At 40.9% G+C, this 25,096-nt stretch overlaps 2 protein-coding genes across 2 annotated transcripts; one reads left to right on the top strand and one right to left on the bottom strand.

Moving 5' to 3' along the window:
* The first annotated feature begins 366 nt into the window (after positions 1-366).
* On the top strand, positions 367-16,497 carry LOC138982202 (uncharacterized). Its single transcript, XM_070355426.1, has 8 exons — positions 367-458; positions 2,230-2,376; positions 3,749-4,398; positions 8,594-8,699; positions 9,468-9,644; positions 10,240-10,378; positions 11,845-11,965; positions 12,802-16,497. The coding sequence occupies exons 1-8, from the start codon at positions 437-439 to the stop codon at positions 13,012-13,014; spliced, it is 1,575 nt and encodes a 524-aa protein (XP_070211527.1). The 5' UTR covers positions 367-436; the 3' UTR covers positions 13,015-16,497.
* Positions 16,498-16,735: 238 nt separating this feature from the next.
* Positions 16,736-24,390, bottom strand: LOC138982203 (somatostatin receptor type 3-like). Its single transcript, XM_070355427.1, has 2 exons — positions 22,933-24,390; positions 16,736-21,953 (listed from the first exon to the last, which is right to left on the bottom strand). Exons 1-2 carry the CDS (start codon positions 23,173-23,175, stop codon positions 20,853-20,855), a joined length of 1,344 nt encoding a protein of 447 aa, XP_070211528.1. The 5' UTR covers positions 23,176-24,390; the 3' UTR covers positions 16,736-20,852.
* Between the last annotated feature and the right edge of the window lie 706 nt (positions 24,391-25,096).

Here is a 25,096-nt window from a genome sequence, read left to right as displayed (position 1 = left end):
GCATGTTAATGTTATTGTAATTGAATGTCAGTGTTACAGAAGTTCAGCCACTGGTCATGGAAAATTAAAGTGTATTTATTGGTAAGGGAATTTGATAAACTTTTATGGGTTGATCTATGAACATTCCAGATGAAAGTCTTTAAACCGAGTCAAAATTGATGTGAACAAAAACATTCATTACTACAAAATTCTTCAAGTTCAACCTAATAAAACAAAAACCAGCACCCCTTTGTCACATTTGTGTTGGGAACACACTGACCACTAGCAATATCTGCAACTTGATAAGATGGTCACATGGGGGGGGGGGGGGGGGTGGACATGCACGTTGAGGCAACACAAAATATTTTATTGTGTATGCTTTTTTTTATCCAGATACTTGCGGCAAAAATGGACTACTACCCTCATTACACCAGAGGTAGGAGGATGAGTGGTCCTCATGGCTTTACGCAATAATTCAGGTAAGAAAAGCTAAGACAAAAACTTGCATGAATTATTTCCAGTTAATCAAAGTGACTACCTTTAGCCTGCCCTTCAAAGCCAAAAACCGGCACGGTTGGCCTAGTGGTAAGGCGTCCGCCCCGTGATCGGGAGGTCGTGGGTTCGAACCTCGGCCGGGTCATACCTAAGACTTTAAAATTGGCAATCTAGTGGCTGCTCCGCCTGGCGTCTGGCATTATGGGGTTAGTGCTAGGCCTGGTTGGTCCGGTGTCAGAATAATGTGACTGGGTGAGACATGAAGCCTGTGCTGCAACTTCTGTCTTGTGTGTGGCGCACGTTATATGTCAAAGCAGCACCGCCCTGATATGGCCCTTCGTGGTCGGCTGGGCGTTAAGCAAACAAACAAACAAAAATCAAAGCCAAAATGAAGTATTGCCAGTCATATCATAATTATGACTGGCAATACTTCATTTTGGCTTTATTATGAGTGGACTTACTGCTGTTTGACTTTAGAGGGCAGAGCTAGAATGGACACTTTCCTTCGTCGCTTTGATGCGGATGTAATGCCTTCACTACGGTTCTTGCCAGACACAGCTTTTTGATCTGATGAGGCCCCCACCTGTTCAGTTACACATTAAGTGATTAACATGCTTCCATTTGAAACTTCAAAGTCTTCATCGGGGATTGACGCCCGACAAAAGCTAATTGAAGCCCGACGGAGCGAAGCGACGGAGGGCTTCAATTACTTTAGACTTTGGGAGGGCGTCAATCCACGATGAAGACCGAGAAGTTTCAAATGGAAGCATGTTAATGTTATTGTAATTGAATCTGACGACAATCTCTTTCCTGCTTTCATGCGGTTGTAAACAGACAGAATTGGTTCTGTTCTGTTCACACACTACTTTCAGTCCACCTACCTGCAAGGGTCAAGTCCCAAGAAATGTCTCTGTATTCCTATCGTATCACTCTGCTCCTGTTTTGTTTTCTTTCACACACATTTTCCCTTCTTTTTTGACGGTTTTCTGGACAGCAAACTCTAAAACAAATTCTTTTCATCACAAAAGCGATCTTTGGAATTGACTGACGTAGTCCGGAAGAATTCATGCATTAACTTACGTCACGTACTCAACGTCATCACTTCGCATACCTTATGGTCTCGGTATTTCGTTGGCCTTCATATTTCCTACTTGTAAAATGACCCTCAAAGCTAACCGAGACTAGTTGAGGCTGTATCAATACGCCTCGCCAGCAGGTTGTTAATGGATTTTTTAGCGAGTGGTTATCGACAATTGTAATACAATCAAGTTTGCGTTTTAATGAAACAGATCCTGTGATTGGTCAGAATGTCCCAACTCATTACAAATTACCGGTGACTAATTGTCGATAGCCACTAGCTAAAAAATTCATTAACAACCTGCTCCGCACACTCGTGAATTACCAAGAGGCTGCAAATACCCACTCGTGGTTTATTTTCCACTAATCAACTCGTGGTCATTGTTTAAGCTCTATTTAATGACCGGTAATTTTTAATGAGTTGGGGCATTCTGACCAATCACAGGATCTGTTTCATTAAAACGCAAACTTGATTGAATTACAATTAACATTAACCAGAAAAGCCTTTTAACATATGATAATTATAAGAATAACTTTGAATGTAATTAGAAAATTGTTTGCCATTTGAAGAATATTCATACCATAAGACTAAATTGTTGAAAAGTGTCAAATGTACTGAAAGTAGATGGCTTTGTCAACTGACCATAAATACAATTGGTTCTTGTGCCTGTTGTATAGGAGCACCTGAAAGAGAAGGAACAATGGAACAGAAAGTACCAGCAGGAGGTCGACAGTCTGTCATTCCGCAACTAGCAGCTGTCCAAACGAGTTGTGGTACTGCAAGAGGAGCTGGAGGCCGTCGAGTCACAGAAGAAAAAACACAAGGTTGGCACATTTCTTTAAAGCAGTAAAGCGGTAATCAAGACACCAGCATTGACTTGACAGATACAGATTTCCTCTTCGTTGAATAGGGTTGAAGGCATGGCTATCATATTCCTTGGTGGTGGCAATTCCGTTCAATATGTTTTTGTAACGTCGTGAAATATATACTTTTCCCATAAAACTAAAAGCTTAGTGTTACTGCGACTTCATTTTATCATACTTATTTTCATAGTGTGGCATTTTTCGGTTCTCGTCTTTGTTTTGCCAATACATTAACCTTTACTTTAATTGTTTAAAGTTTTAACAAAAACTTACAATGGTAGGAACCCAAGAAAAAGTCCACCCCTCTGCTTTTTGAATGTAATCTATACCTGACTAAGTTTCAAATGTACATTAGTATTAGATAGGCCATGAAGCCTGTAAATGCCCCTTCTTGATCTTGTGATCATTTTATTGCTATTTATAGTACAGAAAAGGGAACCCGTAAGATTTTGCCATATTTTGTACTCTTGATTTTCTAAATTACGATTGATACGGTCTGTGGAAAAAAAGAGAAATAATTCCTAGACTTCTTGCGTTTCTACTTTCGGTTCACTCAGTTAGTGTAAAAAAACAACCTGTTACTATGGCCATTTTGAATCTCGTATGAAGTGACTAAACGAGATCAGTTGCGTTGATCAGCTCAAAGCGTGGAAAGCTCAATTTTTATCATGCAAAAACAACAACAAAGAGGTGGATCCTCAGCAGGAGCAAAGAAAAAGGCTGTTCGGGAACAGGAATTCCTTTCAACGTATGTTTTCCAAGTTTGACATCGATAGACACTGCATGTCAAAGCTAGACTCATAGGGATCCTGAAATTGACAACACCAAGAAAAGCCGCTGCCAGCATGAGGAGCATCACAGACTTTGTCTTTTGCAAAAGATCTACCCGAGGAACAGGGTGCAGTACATGCCAAAGCGATGTTATCCGAGCTGATAGTGAAAATGAATTTGTCATTGAGCACAGCAGATGTGATTTTACAAGCTGTCAAAAGTGTGTTTCCTGTCTTAAACATCGCGCAGAAGTCTAAGTGTTCAGGCTGCAAGAAGGCTACAGCAATGATGAAACAGATGTCTAATGACATTAGGTCTTCTCTTAAAGAAAAAATCAACAAAGATTTCCATCTTTTTTTTTTATCAATGATGGTGTGTGCAGCATGTTTGAAATGAATGATTAAAAGTTATGTGGAGTACTCTCATTTTTCTGAAAATGCACGTAGCTTTTTTTTTGTTAAACTCCATGGCAAAATTGAGGTCCCCAGGTCTGTATTACAATATATATATATATGCAACACATGCTTCTATCAGTTAAAAGATATGATTTGTTTTTTATCAGCCTCATCTGGAGATGTACTGGTACCTCAGGCCTCATCTGGAGATGTACCAGTATTGCCAGCCTCATCTGGAGATGTACAAGTATTGCCAGCCTCGTCTGGAGATGTACTAGTATCACAAGCCTTATCTGGAGATGTACCAGTATCACCAGCCTCATCTGGAGATGTACCGCCATCACCAGCCTCATCTGGAGATTTACCAGTATCACCAGCCTTATCTGGATATGTACCAGTTTCACCAGTCTTATCTGGACATGTACCAGTATCACCAGCCTCATCTGGAGATGTACCGCTATCACCAGCCTTATCTGGAGATGTACTGATACCACCAACCTCATCTGGAGATGTACCGCTATCACCAGCCTTATCTGAAAATGTACCGATACCACCAGCCTCATCTGGAGATGTACCGCTATCACCAGCCTCATCTGGAGATGTACCGCTATCATCAGCCTCATCTGGAGATGTACCGCTATCACCAGTCTTATCTGGAAATGTACCGATACCACCAGCCTCATCTGGAAATGTACCGATACCACCAGCCTTATCTGGAGATGTACTGATACCACCAGCCTCATCTGGAGATGTACCGCTACCAAAAGCCTCATCTGGAAATGTACCGATACCACCAGCCTCATTTGGAGATGAACAGGTACGAAAAGCATTGTGATTTTGAACTTACTCACGGGTTACCTCCATTATGAAATTGACCGTTTTTGTTTGTTTATTTGTTGCTTAACGTCCAGCCGACTACGCAGAGCCATATCAGGACGAAAATTGACCGCTTTTATTTTTTAAACTTTCCAGGAAATGGGATTTAGCCACCTCTAGGTCGATGTTGTCAGTCTAATGAAATTGGAGAAAAGGCACCAATGGGTGGCCGAGTGGTAACGCACTTGCGCTCGGAAGTGAGTTCGACCCTGTGTCAGGGCGTTAGCAATTTTCTCCCCCCTTTCCTAACCTAGGTGGTGGGTTCAAGTGCTAGTCTTTCGGATGAGACGAAAAACCGAGGTCCCTTCGTGTACACTACATTGGGGTGTGCACGTTAAAGATCCCACGATTGACAAAAGGGTCTTTCCTGGCAAAATTGTATAGCCATAGATTAAAAAAATGTCCACCAAAATACCCGTGTGACTTTGAATAATAGGCCGTGAACAGTAGGATATGCGCCGAAATGGCTGCGATCTGCTGGTCGATGTGAATGCGTGATGTATTGTGTAAAAAAAATCCATCTCACACGGCGCCTTGAGTCCGAGTCTGGAGATACGCGCGCGATATAAGACTTCATATAACCCATACTTGTCGGTCGCCCTATGCCTAAGTGGAATGTTTTGTATAATGGGAGCTTTAGGGCAATATTTGGCTTTAACACACACACACGTACATATATAGATTGGTTGAATTTAGAATAAAAAGAAAGTATGTAAAAGTCACAACATTCTTACACGTACTCGCATTCACTACCAAGAAACTGTTAATTTTTAGGATAGTTGGACATTAACTACAGTACCTGTGTAATCCAGAAAAACACACAAGATAAGCACATAATTGAGGCAAGTCAGGACCATTATGATGATCTGTGTCAAAAGCATCACATTTATTTTAACACGAATATTTATTGGACCATAGTGGCAGAGTGGGCGGCTTGCAGTCTCACTCAATGACAAAGTTAAGCAATGCCGAGCCTAGGCAAGTACTTGGATAAGTGACTGTCTGAGTTGTACACTGCTGTTAACTTAACGGTTGACCCCTCATGGAGGGCGGTGTCTCACTACTCTTTGGGATGAGATTTTAAACTGAGGTCTATTCAGTATTCTGAGTACATATATGCACTCAAAATCAAGCTTGGACTTGATCCTGACGCCAATGTCCAACTCGGGTCAATGCAACCCGCAGAAACACACCCAGCATGCATCATAGTCTCAGAATAATCAAAATGATGATTGTGGAGACTCAACGAAAGGCAGGTGTGCTTTGGGAAATGATTCTATTGTTATTGCAAATTTGTCTGGAAGCATGTGTCGACATAAGCTTGTATGTCTGCTTGATAGGGAATGGGATCTGGGTTGTCAGTAAAATGAAATTTGAGATTTTAAAAGAATCACCAAACCTTAGGGCGACAAAATATAAGTTGAAAGTATTGTACAATTGGAGCTTTACCTTTAGGACGACATTTGGTTGACCTAACTCCCCTGTAGGATTTAACACAATATATATATATATATGTTATAATTTTGGTCGCCCTAATCAAAAGTATTGTATAATGGGAGCTTTAGGGCGACATTTGGCGAATTGGATCTGGGTTGTTACTAAAATGACATTTTACTTTTTTGAGAATTTTTTTTTCATTTTTTTTCAGAGTTTTTTTTTATTTATACACGTTTTTATTTCTTTTTGGTACATGACATCAACATCAGACAGCAACACTTTTTGAGTCACTTGAGAAAAAGTGACTCTATGTAATCGGTCAGTGTTAGTCTGTCCGGCCGGCCGTCCGGCCGGCCGTCCGTAGACACCACCTTAACGTTGGACTTTTCTCGGAAACTATCAAAGCGATCGGGCTCATATTTTGTTTAGTCGTGACCTCCAATGACCTCTACACTTTAACGATGGTTTCGTTGACCTTTGACCTTTTTCAAGGTCACAGGTCAGCGTCAAAGGAAAAATTAGACATTGTATATCTTTGACAAAGTTCATCGGATGTGATTGAAACTTTGTAGGATTATTCTTTACATCAAAGTATTTACATCTGTAGCCTTTTACGAACGTTATCAGAAAAACAAGGGAGATAACTAGCCTTTTCTGTTCGGCAACACACAACTTAACGTTGGGCTTTTCTCGGAAACTATAAAAGTGACCGGGCTCAAATTTTATGTGAACGTGACTCCCAGTGACCTCTACACTTTGACGTCTGCTTTGGTGACCTTTGACCTTTTTCAAGGTCACAGGTATGTCTTGAAGGAAAAAAATTGAAATATCATATCTCTGAAACTATTCATCGGATTTGATTCAAACTTTATAGGATTATTCTTTACATCAAATTATTTACATCTGTATTGTGTTGTGAATAGCAATTTCTTCCTGTCCATCTGATGCCTCATATAATATTCAGAACTGCGAAAGTGACTCGATCGAGCGTTTGCTCTTCTTGTTTGAGATTTGAAAGGAAGCACCAAACTTTAGGGCGAAAGAAAATACGTTGAAAGTATTGTACAATTGGAGCTTTTAGGATAGTTGGACATTAACTACAGTACCTGTGTAATCCAGAAAAACACACAAGATAAGCACATAATTGAGGCAAGTCAGGACCATTATGATGATCTGTCTCAAAAGCATCACATTTATTTTAACACGAATATTTATTGGACCATAGTGGCGGAGTGGGCGGCTTGCAGTCTCACTCAATGACAAAGTTAAGCAATGCCGAGCCTAGGCAAGTACTTGGATAAGTGACTGTCTGAGTTGTACACTGCTGTTAACTTGACGGTTGACCCCTCATGAAGGGCGGTGTCTCACTACTCTTTGGGATGAGATTTTAAACTGAGGTCTATTCAGTATTCTGAGTACATGCACTCAAAATCAAGCTTGGACTTGATCCTGACGCCAATGTCCAGCTCGGGTCAATGCAACCCGCAGAAACACACCCAGCATGCATCATAGTCTCAGAATAATCAAAATGATGATTGTGGAGACTCAACGAAAGGCAGGTGTGCTAAGCTGCCATGGTATTATGGGAAATGATTCTATTGTTATTGCAAATTTGTCTGGAAGCATGTGTCGACATAAGCTTGTATGTCTGCTTGATAGGGAATGGGATCTGGGTTGTCAGTAACATGAAATTTGAGATTTTAAAAGAATCACCAAACCTTTAGGGCGACAGAATATAAGTTGAAAGTATTGTACAATTGGAGCTTTACCTTTAGGACGACATTTGGTTGACCTAACTCCCCTGTAGGATTTAACACAATATATATATATACATGTTATAATTTTGGTCGCCCTAATCAAAAGTATTGTATAATGGGAGCTTTAGGGCGACATTTGGTGAATTGGATCTGGGTTGTTACTAAAATGACATTTTACTTTTTTGAGATTTTTTTTTTATACACGTTTTTATTTCTTTTTGGTACACGACATCAACATCAGACAGCAACACTTTTTTTTAGATTTGAAAGGAAGCACCAAACCTTAGGGCGAAAAAAAATATGTGAAAGTATTGTACAATAGGAGCTTTAGGATGACATTTGGTCGACCTAGCTCCCCTGTGGGATTTAACACACATGCATATATATATATATATGTTATAATTTTGGTCGCCCTAATCAAAAGTATTGTATAATGGGAGCGTTAAGGCGACATTTGGCGAATTGGATCTGGGTTGTTACTAAAAAAAAATGACATATTACTTTTTTGAGAATTTTATTTTTTCAGTTTTTTTGGGTTTTTTTTATACACGTTTTTATTTCTTTTTGGTACACGACATGAACATCAGACAACAACACTTTTTTGAGATTTGAAAGGAAGTACCAAACCTTAGGGCGAAAGAAAATACGTTGAAAGTATTGTACAATAGGAGCTTTAGGATGACATTTGGTCGATCGACCTAGCTCCCCTGTGGGATTTAACACACACGCATGTATATATATATATATGTCAAAAATGGTGTGAATGTGATCATACTTTCTCCAAGTCCTTTTTCAAAAATTGACCCGATATTCCGATCTACTTACAAATACCTTTTGGGGTTTAAATTGTGATGTTTTAGTTTAAATAAAAGTTCCACATGATTCTATGTTCCGCCTTGCAAGAGACATCACATTAACTTAACTGTGAATATTTTGTTTTAGGATGAAGACTACTGTCAGGAGAGTGATTTTGATTCTGATAGCACACCTTCTTCCTGCGATTACCCTATGCTGTCACCACCTGCACAAAGGAAGAAAACTTGCCAAGGTAAAAGTCAATGAAAGAAACTGTGAGAAGTAGTAACTCACTGACTGCGACAATTCATGGTTGACCAATTTACTTAAAATTCAGCTTTCCTGAGCCAGAAACCACAACTTGGTCTATAGTTCAGGACATTTCCTAGTCGAGTTGCAATCAATTATTGTACTATCAAGGAAAAAGTTTCTTGTGTAAAGAATTTAACATGCTATACGGTGTTGTTGCCAGGCCTCGGTCTTTTGTCTGTGACGCATTTCTTTCTGATTTGACGCATTGGACCTAGCCTTGTCCGGTCGATGGACCGATAGTTTTTACGTTTTGGTGGTCAACTGACCGATACATATTCGTACAAGGCGGACAAGGTCTGCAATGAATGGAATGGGAGTTGCAAAGTCGGAAAACAAACCCCGATCGAAATGCTCATGTTTGCTACGAGTGAAAAATGCACTCGGTGCCGACTCTGTGTTTGTCGTCATTGACTCTGTGTTTGTCGTCATTGACACTCGAGGCTGCGTTTACGGAAATACCCGTTCCAGCCGGTGTACCTAATTATCGAAAACGGCGCAAACAGCGGAAATTTCATCAATATAATACTACGGCATGGTAATTTGGACCTATTGTTTTTTTAAAGCCAGGACATTTGGACTTATTGGTTTTTTTTTTAGGGAGGTCCAAATGACCTATTGTCTTCTTAGGCTGGCAACAACACTGGCTATACTTTTTCCCACATAAAACAGACTTGTGCCCATTGTGATATACATTGTACTTGTTTGACAGGCATGGTTACAACAAGGCAGCAAAGTCTGGTTTTCTCGATGGCTGGTTGGCACCCCGTTGCCTTGGCACCTCAAGCAATGATGTTGCCAGCGCAGTCTGTGTCTCGTCTTACTTTTCCCAACAATGTCCAGCTTCCCACCGACCTTACTGTCCTTCAGCAGCAGCTCAGGACTACAGGTATGTTATTCTTCAGCGTGTGGCATCACCGTATTTGATCTTTTACCCTTGTTAAATGCTTCTCATTCAAGTCACTGCACAGCAGAACATGCATGCACTTTTAAAACCAGCTTGCTGCACAATTGTTAAGTACCTATTTTATGAAGCAACTGCTTGTTTGCGAAAATGAGTGTGCCTGCATCGATACTACGTGTTTATCACTAAATCAGTGTCTGATAAGACCGTCCATCCGGAGGGTGAAATGAATAGGCTAAAGTTGCTGATGCGACCCTCATTCACATTTCACACTGTTAGACTGTACGGTAGGCTACGGTTCATGTTGGTTAATAAATATTGGCTTCAAATTGGTACCCTTGAAAATGACAGAAGGCCGCCTTACAATTCTTAAACTTCTTGAGTTTCTACTTTTGTGACATGACGTGGCGAGTCTCGTATGAAGTGACGAAACGAGATCAGTTGTATTGATCTGTTCAAAGCGTGGAAAGCTCAATTTCCATCATGTAAAAACAACAACAAAGAAAAAGGCGGTTCGTGAACAGGAATTCCTTTCAAAGTTTGTGTCAGTAAAAAGATGACCTGATTTATTTCTCATCAGCCTCATCTGGAGATGTACCGCTACCACCAGCCTCATCTGGAGATGTACCGCTACCACCAGCCTCATCTGGAGATGTACCGCTACCACCAGCCTCATTTGGAGATGTACCGATAAAACCAGCCTCATCTGGAGATGACAGGTACGAAAAGCCTCGCGATTTGAACTAACTCACGGGTTACCTACTTCCTGAATTTGACTCTCCGGATGACTTTTTAACTTTATAAGCCTGTGATTAAGGTGACCCACAAACTGTTACCAGACACTCCCTGGACTTATATTAAGCCTAGTGCAGAACCGCGCGAGGTGACATGTGACTCATTTCGTGGTGGAGGGTCACATTTTAAGGATTTTTTGCATTTTACTTCAGTATCTGTGTAATCCAGAAAAGACACAAGATAAGCGCATAATTGAGGAGAGTCGGGACCATTATGATGATCTGTGTCAAAAGCACATTGAACACGACTATTAATGGGACCATAGTGGCCGAGTGGGCGACTTGCAGTCTCACTCTATGACAAAGTTAAGCAATTTGAGATTTAAATAGAAGCACCAAACCTTAGGGCGACTGAAAATAAGTTGAAAGTATTGCATGATTAGAGCTTTAGGACGACGTTTGATCAACCTAGGTCCCCTGTTGAATTTAAAGGCACACGCAGCTTCCCGTAAACCATCACAGACACTGTCAGGCTTTTACACACAGTACAAACACCCTTGCATTTCAACACTCACCACTTGAGAACATCGTAGGTGCCCTCCGAAAAGAGCGAGCACTTATCAACGAATTTATTTTTGCGTGGCCAGCCGGATTGTCTGATCAGACAATGGGATGGCTCGTTTTGGCGCTAGACCTAACTTATACTAATAAATTGACAGCTTGTTACACAAATATTCTTAAATAATTCTTTTTGCATTAAGACAAAATCAGTAAAACTCGAAGATTTTAAAGTTTAAAAACTAGCCCTGAAGCGTGTCCTGCAAAACGTGTTTCTCGTAGCAGACGAATGTTCAGCATGTCGCCAGTTTCTTTGAACGGTCAGCCGACACCATTCACTTCGTGTGACTCGCAGCCATTTGTTGCGTTTTAGATAACGTGCCATGGCAGATACAGCGAGTCGCATTGAAATCAAGGACTGACTACTAAATTGTGAGAAAAAAAGGGAAAGTAGATCACATGGGTTCACGATGGCTCAGGGGTTAGATTAACCACGAAAACAGGTGTGTGGTTTACTCGAGCTAAACAAAAAAACTGTGTCATTTAATGCTATTCACTAAATGCTATTGCAAGTGTGTTCGATAAGGTTAGAACTGCTTTTTCATGAAAAGATTTGAATCGTTCTGTAAACCATTTGGGACGGACTGGGGCTTTAACACACACGCATTACAAGTCAAATAGTGTGAATGTGATAATTTTTTCTCCTTCCTCCAAGTACTTTTAGTTTTACTCAAAAGGACCTATGACCAGATTTCCAGATCTACTGACAAATACGTTTTGAGCTTTCATTTGTGATGTTTAGATAAAAAAAAAAAAAAAAGAGTTTCACATGATGGCATGTTCCGCCTTGCCAGAGACATCACTATAACTTAACTGTGAATATTTTGTTTTAGGATGAAGACTACAGTTACGATCCGGAGAGTGATTCTGATTCTGATGGCACACCTTTTTCAAGCTACATGTACTACTACTCAATGCTGTCACCACCTGCAAAAAGGAAGAAAACATGCCAAGGTAAAAGTCCGTGAAAGAAACTGAGAAGTAGTGACTCTATGACTGCAACCTTTCATGATTTGCCAATTTACCTAAAATTCAGCTTTCCTGAGCCAGAAGCAAGACTTGTCTATAGACTATAGTTCAGGACATTTGCATATGCAGTTGCAATCAACTAGTGTACTATCAAGAAAACAGTTTCGTGTGGACAGAATTGTACATGCTCTACATTTTCCCATCTTTGTTAAAACATTAAGTCAAAATTTGACTAAATGTAAAAAACATCAATTTTGAAAACAACACTGGACAGCAATTAAAAATAGCATTCACCAAAACTGGCAACATGGTCTCAAAAGCTTCCTCACCTCATGTCTGACACATGCATGCACACACACACACACAAACACACACACACACACATACACACACACATACACACACACACACACACACACACGCATCTCTGCCTTATGCAGCTTCATTTGTTTCTAAGGAAAATGCTGGGAGTCCATGGTTTCCAGGGAAATTGTATATTTGTGAAACACGTTATTCACCAGTCTTGCAAAGACCAGGCAAAAGTTACTAAATGTTCAGTTAAGCTGCTGCAACATTCCCCCATTTTGAAATTTTTACCATGCTCCTTTTTGTTGTGAACATAAAGATCTGAACCTGGGCTTTTATTTCCAGGAAGCGATCACTTTTCATAATCGTTGATATTGGTTTTGGTTATGCCTAATATGATCACATGGTTATTCTTCAAGAAGCGTTGTTCAGTTTTCATTTTTTTTCTTGGGTAGAGCTGCTTTGATCTTTGAAAACTTTGTAATAGGATTTTTTGCATATTTTGTTTTTTTCAGAAATACCAGACAAACACGATGTACTGCCACCTGCCTCAAACGGACTGCCACCTGCCTCAGATGAGCTGCCACCTGCCTCAAATGGACTGCCACCTGCCTCAGACGGACTGCCAAACATTTCTTCCAAGAAACCGAAACGACCTTGCCTATATTGTGGCCAATTTCAAAGTGTGCTCATCAGACACTTACAAAGAAAACATTCTAATGAAGTAAGGGTTGCTGCAGCCATGAAGCTGCCTGCTTGTTCTAATGCGCAACTTGATTGTGGGCAGGCTTACCCTTTTTAAAATCAAAAAACAAGAAAGGTAGGTTGTTGGAACGTTTGTTATTGGATTTACATTAACATAAAACGTTTTAAGAGAACAGCCTTCCTTCTGTATGTTTTTGCTCATTGAACACCTTTGATTTCACCAACTCTTTTTTCTTCTTGTCACTGAGCTCTGACCGGTACGGTTGGCCTAGTGGTAAGGCGTCCGCCCCGTGATCGGGAGGTCGTGGGTTCGAACCCCGGCCGGGTCATACCTAAGACTTTAAAATTGGCAATCTAGTGGCTGCTCCGCCTGTCGTCTGGCATTATGGGGTTAGTGCTAGGACTGGTTGGTCCGGTGTCAGAATAATCAGAATAATGTGACTGGGTGAGACATGAAGCCTGTTCTGCGACTTCTGTCTTGCGTGTGGCGCATGTTATATGTCAAAGCAGCACCGCCCTGATATGGCCCTTCGTGGTAAAACGCTGGCAGTTTCTTTGTTTTTGGATTTACCCTTTTTAACGCAAGAATGGATGGTGAACCAGCCAGACTGACACTGTGTGAATGGCAAGAAGCAGAAAGCAATCATTGGGTGGTACTGGTTCAATCTCGGCAGCTAAACTAAAGAGTATGTGTGTATGTAAAATCACCCATGACAGATGTGTACTGGTTCAATCTCGGCAGCTAAACTAACGAATATCAAGTATGTGTTTTGAAAATCGTTGTCAGTATCGGATAAAGGAGAATTTCACTTGAGACTCGACCGAGGCCTGGTTTGTGTTATTATGCAAGGTCCGGTACTATGAACAAATTTGGTCAAATCCACTACAAATGTATGCGTGTTTGGCTTATTTCATAGAGTAAAAAGTTCACGCACTAAACATTTTATGTTGACCGACAAAAGTGTGCCACGTACACTCTAAATATTTGGACGCCAGATACCTCTGCAATGACCGGAACAGAGCTGAGCAGAAAATGCAATCAGGTGTTCTATCTCAGACTAATCAAAGCAGTCTGACACAAGCCTGATCACTTGGATCGTCACTAATCTATTCAAGAGTTCTGCATTGCCCATTATCTCCCATTCAAACCCTCTTTTGTACTGTGAGTTAGTAATCGCTGAACGATCGCTGTTAATGTTATAGCGATACTGGTGAAAACGAAATGTAATATTTTGAGTGCATGCAGTAATTGAAGGGCGCACAAAGCATGTGACTACCCTCCAGTGACTGCACTCATAACCTTTTGAGATGAGTGGTTGTAAGGTATTATAATAAGACTTCCTCTCCACAATACAAGTGCCTGTTGTTGTTATTCATGTTCAATTGATGGGAAGCTAATTCTGGAGGATAAATAGAAAACAATTAAGCTTTTTGAGTCACTTGAGAAAATGTGACTCTATGTAATCGGTCAGTGTTAGTCTGTCCGGCCGGCCGTCCGTAGACACCACCTTAACGTTGGACTTTTCTCGGAAACTATCAAAGCGATCCGGCTCATATTTTGTTTAGTCGTGACCTCCAATGACCTCTACACTTTAACGATGGTTTCGTTGACCTTTGACCTTTTTCAAGGTCACAGGTCAGCGTCAAAGGAAAAATTAGACATTTTATATCTTTGACAAAGTTCATCGGATGTGATTGAAACTTTGTAGGATTATTCTTTACATCAAAGTATTTACATCTGTAGCCTTTTACGAACGTTATCAGAAAAACAAGGGAGATAACTAGCCTTTTCTGTTCGGCAACACACAACTTAACGTTGGGCTTTTCTCGGAAACTATAAAAGTGACCGGGCTCAAATTTTATGTGAACGTGACTCATTGTGTTGTGAATAGCAATTTCTTCCTGTCCATCTGATGCCTCATATAATATTCAGAACTGCGAAAGTGACTCGATCGAGCGTTTGCTCTTCTTGTTTAATAGGTTACAATAATGTCATCATTTATTTCTCATTGAAAATTTCAAATCATTTTATATCATTTTGCTTTAAAAGTTGTCAGTCGTGTCTTGAAATCGATGACATTTGTTTTATGTTTTGCTTCTAATACTGAGTTCTAATGACAGAGTAAATATAGCATTGTAATTTGTAATACCATGCACAGTTCAAACTGTCAATCACGCTCCTTCCCAGTTTGTGATATGTATGTACATGAATTCTGTAAGTGGTCAATTTGTGTGTGGCATTGATCAACATTGCAAACAACACAGTTAATCTATGCTATCATGTACATCAAAATAATTTCAAAGAACTGTTCTCTGTTTTAATCTGTATTTGTTTCACTTCTCTGGGGTAAATTAGTTCCCCAATAAATCCTGTTGCATTGTAAATGCATGCCATTTATTTTCTTCTGTCTTGACTTTATTTTGCCAAAAATGTTATGCTTGGAAGAGGGCTTAGTAACTCTCTCCAAAAGGCCACTGGTTCTGATTCTACTCAATTACGATTGTTTTCTTGATAGTGTACATTTGATTGAAATTTTAACTAAAATTTGTTGTTTCTGTGCTTCATTAATCTTCTTCAATTTGAGGTATCTTGGTGTAGCTTGTGTGTTTATGACATCATTTCTGCCCTAACATTTACAATGATTTCAACATAAAAGATAACTTAAACATACTAAATATGGATCTCTATGTTGTTAATGATTAGGTGAAATGTAAGACTACCAAAATATGTGTGCCATAATTCTGCACACGATATTTTTTCTTTCAAACAAATCATTGGTAATCTGAACCGTACACTTGCAAGTGGTCAAATTACTTTTTTGTGTTCTCAAATTGTTTCATGGCAGAGATTTAAAAAGACCTCAATTAGTGTACTGTAAACTATAGAGCATTTATTGTGATCTTAGCAGACTTTCACTGTGCTGTTCTGGAAAGAACGTCGGCAAGACTATTGAAAGCATTCTGCATTTAGAACATTGACAGATCATGCAGAACACACTGAGAGCCCATAACAGCTTACTTTTTCAGTTCATTCAGCACACAAAAGATGATCACAGCAGCTAACTCTCAAAACAGAACATTTGAATGCCGTTCTCAAACTGTTTCAAATAAGTGAGTGTGTGCAATTCCCATCATGTTCATTTAGAGTGTAGTTGGGCTCCAGATCAATCCAGCATTGAGTGCATTTCTGCCATTACCTGAAAACAATAGACCTTTTGCAAGTGTATTCTTTGCAAGAACTTTATTCTTGTACATACTTGTAAGTTGTCTTTTTTTCCCGTTTTTGTTACCCTCTACAGAGAGGTCCCACTCGCAACTCTGTACGACATCCCTTTTGTCAAATCTCCCTTACTGAACAAAGTATAGTAGGTTTTGGACTCGAACAATATGGTAAGTGTAGGGAAGCGATTTAAGAACAAGTGCGCACATTAAAACATCATTGCTGAAGGTGTATGTGTATAATTTTATTCTTGTTTTTGACAAATAAATGAGCTGTTGAACAAATACACATTCGTTGACTTATCGCAGTTTGCATTGTATGTGTTAATGTGTGTATATGTACATCCTGTTATATGTTTTTCTTCTGTGATGTACTTTGCTTACATCTGCCTGTTAACATTACAACAAGGCATTCCTATTGATATGTTTAAATTTTGCAAACAGTGACCTTTTATTTCTGACTTGGGAACAACACTGATGAAAGCATCTATCATTTTTTCTGTCACAACTCATACACAAAATCTATTGCACGTTTTGAACTGTTTATTAAAACTGCCAACAGAATAATTAGTGATGAAACAGCCATGATTACACTCAACACAAAGCATCAGGAACTTTAAATAATAATGATTTCGAAAGCGGGAACTGCAGAGTTTGAGCACATAACTAAATGACAATTAAAATTGTTAAAATAATAATAATAACTGGACATTTTTAAGTGCATAACCTATGGCTCTAGGCCCTTTACAAAACTTTGTGAACAACAAAATATACAAATACTGGTCGCCTTAATATACCTTATAAATTGGTTGCCCTAAGCTACCCGAAAAGGCGTGTCGCCGTAACCCCCACTCTTGCATTATTTTCATTAAGGCGACCATGCAAAACACCTATATCTTAATCTTGACAGATTTTCACGTTCAATTCATGACAGTCGGGTGTAGGTCAATTAGCAAATGTAATTACAAAATTTTATTAATATTGCTTTAAAAACAACGGATATAGCACCGGTAGCTATAAAACCCCTTTTTACAATGGTCGTCCTAAAGGCGGATTTATACTTATATATATATATATATATATATATATATATGTATAAGTTACAGCTCCGTCCATCCATGGTATCGCCTGATATTTTGTCGAGACTGGGTCAATGAATATGATGACGTCACTCGAGGCTCTGCCGAGAGTGACGTCATTATATTCTTTCACCCCGTCGAGACAAAATATCACGCGATACCATGGATGGACGGAGCTGTAACGTATATATGGCATGACCAAAGTAAAGAGAATTTGTCATGGGATGTGGAAACAAATCATTGGAAATTCACCATGGGCAATCAACCCAAGCCTAGAAGTTGTAGAACTATATTTTGTTTCAGTCTTGGCAAGGCCAGTTTTGTCCAGTTCCGGAAAAGACATCATGAATTCATTCACCCTGCCGAGACGAAAAAAACAATTCCATGGATGAAAATGTATAAGCTTATATCCCGTGACGCATCAAAGCTAAATTTTGTTTTGAAATGTCTTCACAACGGACAGATAACTTAAAACGACATAATCGCCTTCACAAGACAGAAAAAACGCACACTTTGTTTTTCGTCTGCTACAAATCTAGTCTTGTTGGTTGACGGAGAGAATAAAGCTTCAATCGTACCTTCATCAACAGGAATAAATGCTCAATCCGCTGTCAGTTCGCAACTGAACCTTGTTTTTTTTCTTTAACTTTTTGGTTAACATTGAAACGGCAATCCAAAAGAGTGTTTTAGCTGTTTCAAGACACAGGCTTAGCTCCTTGTTTTGAGTTGCTTTTCAGTCTAAAATGACACCGGAAGCGAACAAATTGTCGCGTATACTGTCGTCACAAAAAGACGTCATGACAAACTTACACGCAAAGCGAAAGAGACTTTGACGTCATTTACTTTTGTTCGTAATTTTCCGTCTGTTCCTAGCTTGTCAGTGAAGACCTGACGTGAGTAAGCTTACCCAAAACGTCTTTGTTCTCTATTCACATTGCAGCTGTGAAATAATCAGTCTTGTGTCTCGGTCGTGTAGGTACAGAGTTTGCTTCTGCAATCATTGTGTTCGTGTTGATGACAGCTTCATAAGACAAATCAGCAAATCTATCGTGAGGAAGACGTTTATGTACAAATCACCGAACCCAACCCATTTTTTGTGTGCATTTTTCTGAAGAATAAACTGCATGTGGTTAATTTCATCCGTTTAATGCTTGTCGAAACGAGCCATAAGGCTTTAGAATAAAAGATTTCATGCATTGCTTGGCCATCTGCATTTCTGGTACGACCTTCCAGATTATCAACAGCGGGTTCATGGTCGGAATCAAGAGGTCAAATTTGCGTGGCTCCCAATCATTTCATAAAAGATTTCCATTTTCTTGTTTCTGCGGCTGCGCAAGTTATTTTGCCTGTGTCATGGCCGAACTTTAGGCCTACGGAGAAATATCGCTGGATATTTTCTCCCTAGATTAACAGAGACAAAGAAGGGAAGTCATGCTGTATTATAAGATTACGTGGTTTTTGCTTGACCATTCCGCAAATTTTGCCAGGTCGGAGGGAGTGCCAAAACGTCTTATCTGAAGATAAGGGGTTCTGGCAGGGAACTTTTGGGGATTTTGACATGACGGAAAGAGTGGCAAAACGTCTTAATATCTACAGATACGGGGTTCTGTCAGGAAACTTCTGTGGATTTTGTCATGTCAGAGAGTGTGCTAAGTAGAGGTTACATGCCGAGTCTCAGTGATTATCAAAAATAATGGTCGAAGTTAGCGGATCATGAAAAATGCGAGCTTCAGCGAGCTTTTTCATGACCGCGAACTGAGACCATTATTTTTGATAATCACTGAGACGAGGTATGTAACCTCTTTATTCCTCCTTTCTTCAGTTATTCAAAGAAAAGAGGAGTTTTTGTGCGAAAGTTTGATCGAATCATATTCACCCAACCAGTCTACCTGCGCAGGCGATCGATTAATGCGCGGTTGTATAGTTCCGTGCAAATCATTCAATTCTGTTAACACTTCTTGTCAGTTTCCATGTTTTGAACTAAAATCAAGTACACAGTTATGTTGTCATTCTGCTGTGGCGGTAAAGGCAGATAGTGTGTGTTCTGTTCATGTTTTGGTATCGCTCAGGAAATGTTCTTTCCTCGAATGTGACTAGCAGACGAAGTTTTACACCCGTGTTCCAACGTTAAAAACTGTATGAAGTTCAGTTTTCTGGGGAAAAATAGTGTATGAAACCGCTGCATGTTCTTTAAGTTGATTAAATGTTTGCAATTGATTGCGTGTGATCTGTTTATAAAATGAAATATTGTTGAAAATTGACCGTCGGATTGCAGTCTTGTCGATGCAGCCGAAATCTGGAAGGGGAACTACTCGTGTCGCTAGACAAAGTATGAGAGTTACTTTTCCTTGGAATCTTGCTAGCGATAAACGATTGTGCACGGCAGATCTGAATTCAGAAAACAACCAAACTCATGGATTTTATATTGAGATTCATGTGTTCAAGCCTGAAGTTGCCGGTTTAAATGCGGTATGGTTGTATTCTTTGCTCCAGAAATGTATATTTTGTACATTAGAGTGTTCTGAACTTTTGAGTCGCAAAAAGTAGATCCACAATGTGTACAGTCTCTACCCATGAGCTATCGAGGATTCAGGCCCGTTGTTGGGTAAGTGATTTTGGTTGTTGGGTAAGTTACCGAAAAATAACTAGCCCTACAAGTTTACAGAGAGAAAGAAGCAGAGGGGGGAATAAAACGCCGTATCTGAAGATAGGGGGTTCTGGGAAGACTATTCTGTGGATTTTGTCATTTAGGGAAGAGTGCCAAAACATTGTATCTGAAGATACGTGGTTCCGGCAGGTTTACTCTGGGGATTTCATCCACAAATGTGACTTGGTAAAACGAAGTATCTCAGAAATGTTGTAAAACATCACGATTAACGAATGCTGGTTTCGAATTCTGCGTTTCCTTCTCCTGGATTATGTTCTTCACATAGGTTTTGCTCTTGTCTTAATTTTAAAGCTCTGTCTTGCTTTTTCGATTTGTAGCGCTGTTGCAAACTTGTAAAAGGCTCTCTTGAAAAGTTTTCACAAAACGAGATACGGGGGTTCTGGCAGGGAATCCTTAGTACCTGCATAACATGAACAGGAGTATGGGGAAGTCTTTATGCCCTTGGCTGGTGGGCAAACTCCGCATATAACGTGTCATGTCAGTTCCCAGGTACATCTCCCACCGGGCTTCCCGTTTAGCTTTGTAAGTTATTTCAAATATACGTTGAAGAAATATGGCGTAGTGTCCAATTTAAGACGCCTCTTAAGATACATATACACAATTCATGTCAACTTAATCCATAGGCACGATAATATAATTTGTATCACATCACTTTTAGAAAAAGGAAGAAGATGTTTTACTTTATAAATACAATATATCTTTTTCTTTTTAATGAGTATGTTTTAATTCAAAGTTCTACGAATAAACGGCCAATCTGGATTTTTTATTCTTGGTTTATAGAAAGTTAGCAGTCTATCTGTTTTGAATTTCTATCAATTTCTAGACCAACCTGACACCGTCAGCTATCAGGAAAAGGCCACATAACAAAACATATCATCCCATCTAACACAACTTCTCAAACAAGACTCTCCGTTAGTTTAGCAGCATCTTTGTCAGAAATGTCGACCGTAAGAAGATTCCGGCCACAACTATTCTGTGGGTTCTTACTGCTGCCATTCTGTGCTAGCAAAATCCTCTCTGCGCAGCAACTGTTCCCATTGACAACACTGACAACATCCCGCCCTGACAGTCTACTAACGGACGTACACGGAGGCGAGGTGCCGGAATGCTTGGACGATCGTTTCAGGCTGTTACGAACGCACAGCACAAGACGATGTCGGAATCGCTTTGCACTGATGACGTAGAAATAGAAATTGAAGGCGTGCGTGGAATCGGCCATCAGCGAGGTGACCTGGTGCGTCAACTTGTCGGCGGGCAGGTGGCGGAGGTGTTGCAGCACTGTGGTGTAGTGGAAGAGGACGAAGTAGAGACACTGGGGCAGCACCATCAGCACGAACAGCAGGGCGGCGGCCAGCGTCATCACGGTGAAGGTCCGCTCCGTCCTCCGCGCCTCTCGGCTGGCGCGTGACGTCACATAGCACGTGACGGAGCCTTGCAGCTGCTCGCGCCGGTTGCCGGCCCTCCGGAGAGCGAGCACGAGGAAAAGGGTGATGAGCAGGAGGAGGGAGGTGGGGAGGAAGGCGTAGAGCGTCACGTTCACCCAGCTCCACACCTGATCCGCGTAGCCAGACACAGCCTGAGTCGTCCCGCACCTAAACCGGCCCACGGCCACGCCGCCTATGATGAGCGGCAGGTGCACGGCGAGGATGGCGGCCGCAAGGGCCACGCTCAACGCGCACAGTCTGTGCATGGTGAAGAAGCGCGCCCTACTGAAGGGAAGCAGCACGGCCACCAGTCGCTCCACAGCCACCAGCACCAGCACCCAGTTGGCATAGCTGCTGCACACGTTGGTCAGCATCTCACAGCGGCAGAAGTGGTCGGACAGGCGGTCCAGCGAGAAGTACAGCTGGTTCATCACCAGCTTGAGCAGCAAAGCCAGCGTGTCGGAGACAGCGAGCAGCGCCAGCAGGAAGGTGTTGGCACTGGGCGGCCTAACCAACACCGCCATGGCCAGCAGAGCTGCAATGTTGCCCGGCAGACCCACCGCGCACAGCACCTGCACATCACACGGAAGTGAACACTGAATTGATTGGTTTTGGGATCAGTTGACCCAGTGCATTTTTTTGCCTGTCTTGCCGTGAACTTCCCCCCTCCCTGTCCCCACAAAAAAAGAAATGAGAAAAGAAAAATGACGAGTTTGCAGCTAGAGCTTTGGCCACTTCATAACCTGTGCTGACCCTCACACGTGACACAAGTTTGCTTGAACTCGTTCATCCTTCAAGGTCACACAGGGGCCATATAGCGGCAGGTCGAGTAAGCTTTACTGAGTAAACTTAGGTGCTGTTCACATGTTAGACTTTCAATCAACTTTCCCCCAAGTTTTGTTGGTTTCAAGTCACCCCGCGTCGCTGAGGCCAGGTTAGCGAAAAGTCAACGGTCCCAACGATCAAGTTCCCGATTTAGCACCGACTTTAAAATTCACTTGAGCGCTGCTCAACTCCTCAGGGATTTACAAGTGACTTGCGGCATACTTTTATTATCGCGCTTCCCGATTGGGTTAGGTCTCGCCGTTACACAACGAAGGCGACCGGAGTAACCCGAATGTGCAAGCCAGCAGAAATGTTACCGAAAGTACGTCTCGTACGTGTATAAGATCCTGAAAGTTTCAAAGCAATCCACCCGGTCATTGCTGAAATACAACGTTTATTTTCATGGTACCTATCAACATTGACGCAAATTGACGTTGAAAGGAGGGAGTCTTAAAATGGGGGTTAAATTTTGCAAAGGTCATGAACCGAAAACCGAAAAATAAAAGTCGTAAAAAGTGGGTAGTCTTAAATTGGATAATCTTTAAAGGGAGGTTCAATTGTATTCATTATTATTAACAGCTGTTGTGTTTTCAGCATATTCGCAAACTTCCTGCGGAATATGGCCCGATGATCGGAATAGGGCTGTGTGAGTCTATCCAATCACAACCCCCGAATCCCTCACGTGTTTATCAGAATAGCAATATATTTGAATGTCCTCTACTGTACCTTGAGGTAGTGGCGTTGGATCAGCTGGGCGGCCTCTGCAACGGGGTCCGCATAGGCCGCGAAGTCTTCGTCTGAACTGTAGATGATCCTGGTGGTACCCACACCCTCTTCGTCATACACGTAAGTCACTATCGCTGAGAGCAAGGTCCCGTTGACATTGGCATCTTGGGAAACATTCATCTCGCCATAGGAATTCACAGGTTGTGCCAGGGGAACGTTATTCATCCTCATTCTGCTGGACATAGCTGTCACATCAATGAGGAACGACGCCGAATAGTATCTCTGAATAAACAAACCAAGACTTCTGTTCTTGGCCTTCACTTCCGGACTAAAATCTCTGACGTCAAAAGTCAAACAAAGTTCTAAAAGACGTCATAACGTAAATAATGGCGTCAGGTTAAAATTCTGTCCCTTTGCCTGCATGTCTTCTGGGGAAGTGACAACGAATTTTAGAACGAAGTTTGTTTCGTTGCCTTTAACATATCAACCGTAAAAAAGAAATTGAAAGTTCACCGCCAGGCTGTGCATGTATCGGTATTGCGTATCATTAATGAGGAACGACACCGAATAAATAAACCAAGACGTAGTAAGTGTGTTCTTGGGCCTCTCGTCCAGTGTGAAATATCGGACGGCAAAAGAGAAGCAAACTTCGAAAAGACTTTATAATACGAAGAATAGCGTCACGTTAACTTATGTAACTTCTGCTGCATGTCTCCAAAGGAACTGACGAAGACTTTCGATTCATTTTTCGTTTTGGTGACTTCGTCATGTCAGCAGCACAAAACTACTCTCAAGGTTACCACAAGGCTGTGCATGTATCACTATAGGAGCAGGTCATTAAGTGTCCTCCCGGGTCCTAAGTCTTTTCTTTTCTTTTTGTTTTCCTTTGTCACATCAGATTCTCTCGACCGAAGCTTTAGATCACAGACCCGGCTTTGCTGAATTTTCCTTGCTGTCGTCTTCTAATCTTACCAGACACAATTTGCAGTCGGTGTTGCAATCCCCTTTTTGTCCTCCACCGAGCCTTTTCACCCAATCAGAGGAAATGTTATCGCTGCCAGTCTGCTACTTGTTGTCTGCCTGTCTGCGTTCAACTTGCTGAAGCTTCAGTGTGTTTTAATCCCTGTTCGCGGGGGCAAGTGTTCTTCTTGTCCTTGTAACTGAATCAGTGGAAATTGTCTCGCGGCTGGTCTGCCATCTGTCGTCTGCCAATAATATATGTGTTCACGTGACCCAATTTTCAGCCCGTTTCAAAACCTTTTTTCATCAACTTTTGCAATGGTTCTATTCACTCAACCAGTTGGAATTTTGTCGTTGCCAGTGTGCCTACTGTCGTCTGCAAATCTGAAACGATAAACGGATCTTGATAAGGTCAGTGTACCTGACCGAAGTAGTGTTTTATAATTTTACTGATTTTTGTATGTGTGGTCACATCAAGTTGTCTTCCGATTCCTTAATTTTTTTTACTCAGTTTGGGTGAGTTTTCACTTATATTGCCAGGCTGCTGCCTGCAAATTTGAAACGATAAACGTAGCTTGGTTACTTTCGTTTCGTCTTCAACCTGATGTGTGTTGCAATTGTATTCCTTCATTTATGTATCAGTTTATTTGGGTCAGATCAAATTTTGTCCTGAGTCCTTGATTGGTGGAATTGTTTTCCTATACTTTCTGTCATAAAAAGAACTAAGCACAAACGCTTAAGTGCAGATGTTTCTGATGAGACTGTTAGGTGTAAAACCAGTTATATGGCTGGGAAGGCCATCCATTTCCTGTCCAATTTCAACAGATTGATTTTGACATATATATAATGCAATGTGTGTAAAAATACAGACACCTAAGATCAAATTCCCACAAGCAAGGTTCCTGCGTTAAAATTGACAACAAATCAGAACAGCTAAAACGGAACCGTTTTGCATGTCATTGGAAAGAACAATCAAAGTTGTATCCATGACAGTCAGTTTTGATCACTTATATTGTCTATGAAAGACGTTAAGGCATGCTGGACGGCGGTGTAGGTGTTTTCCTCTGAAAAGCCATTTTAGGCGGTTTTTGACTGCAATTTTCAAATATTACCACAGTTTGGTAAGATCAATATGACGTTAAACTGAAGCAAATTGGCAGTGTGTTGCAGTTTGTTGTATGTTTGTTTGTTGTTTCTTTTGTGT

The sequence above is a fragment of the Littorina saxatilis genome, linkage group LG12 (assembly GCF_037325665.1).
Source record: "Littorina saxatilis isolate snail1 linkage group LG12, US_GU_Lsax_2.0, whole genome shotgun sequence".
NCBI lineage: Eukaryota > Metazoa > Mollusca > Gastropoda > Littorinimorpha > Littorinidae > Littorina > Littorina saxatilis.
Note: the sequence above shows the minus strand (reverse complement) of the source record. Positions and strands in the feature narration are given on the sequence as shown.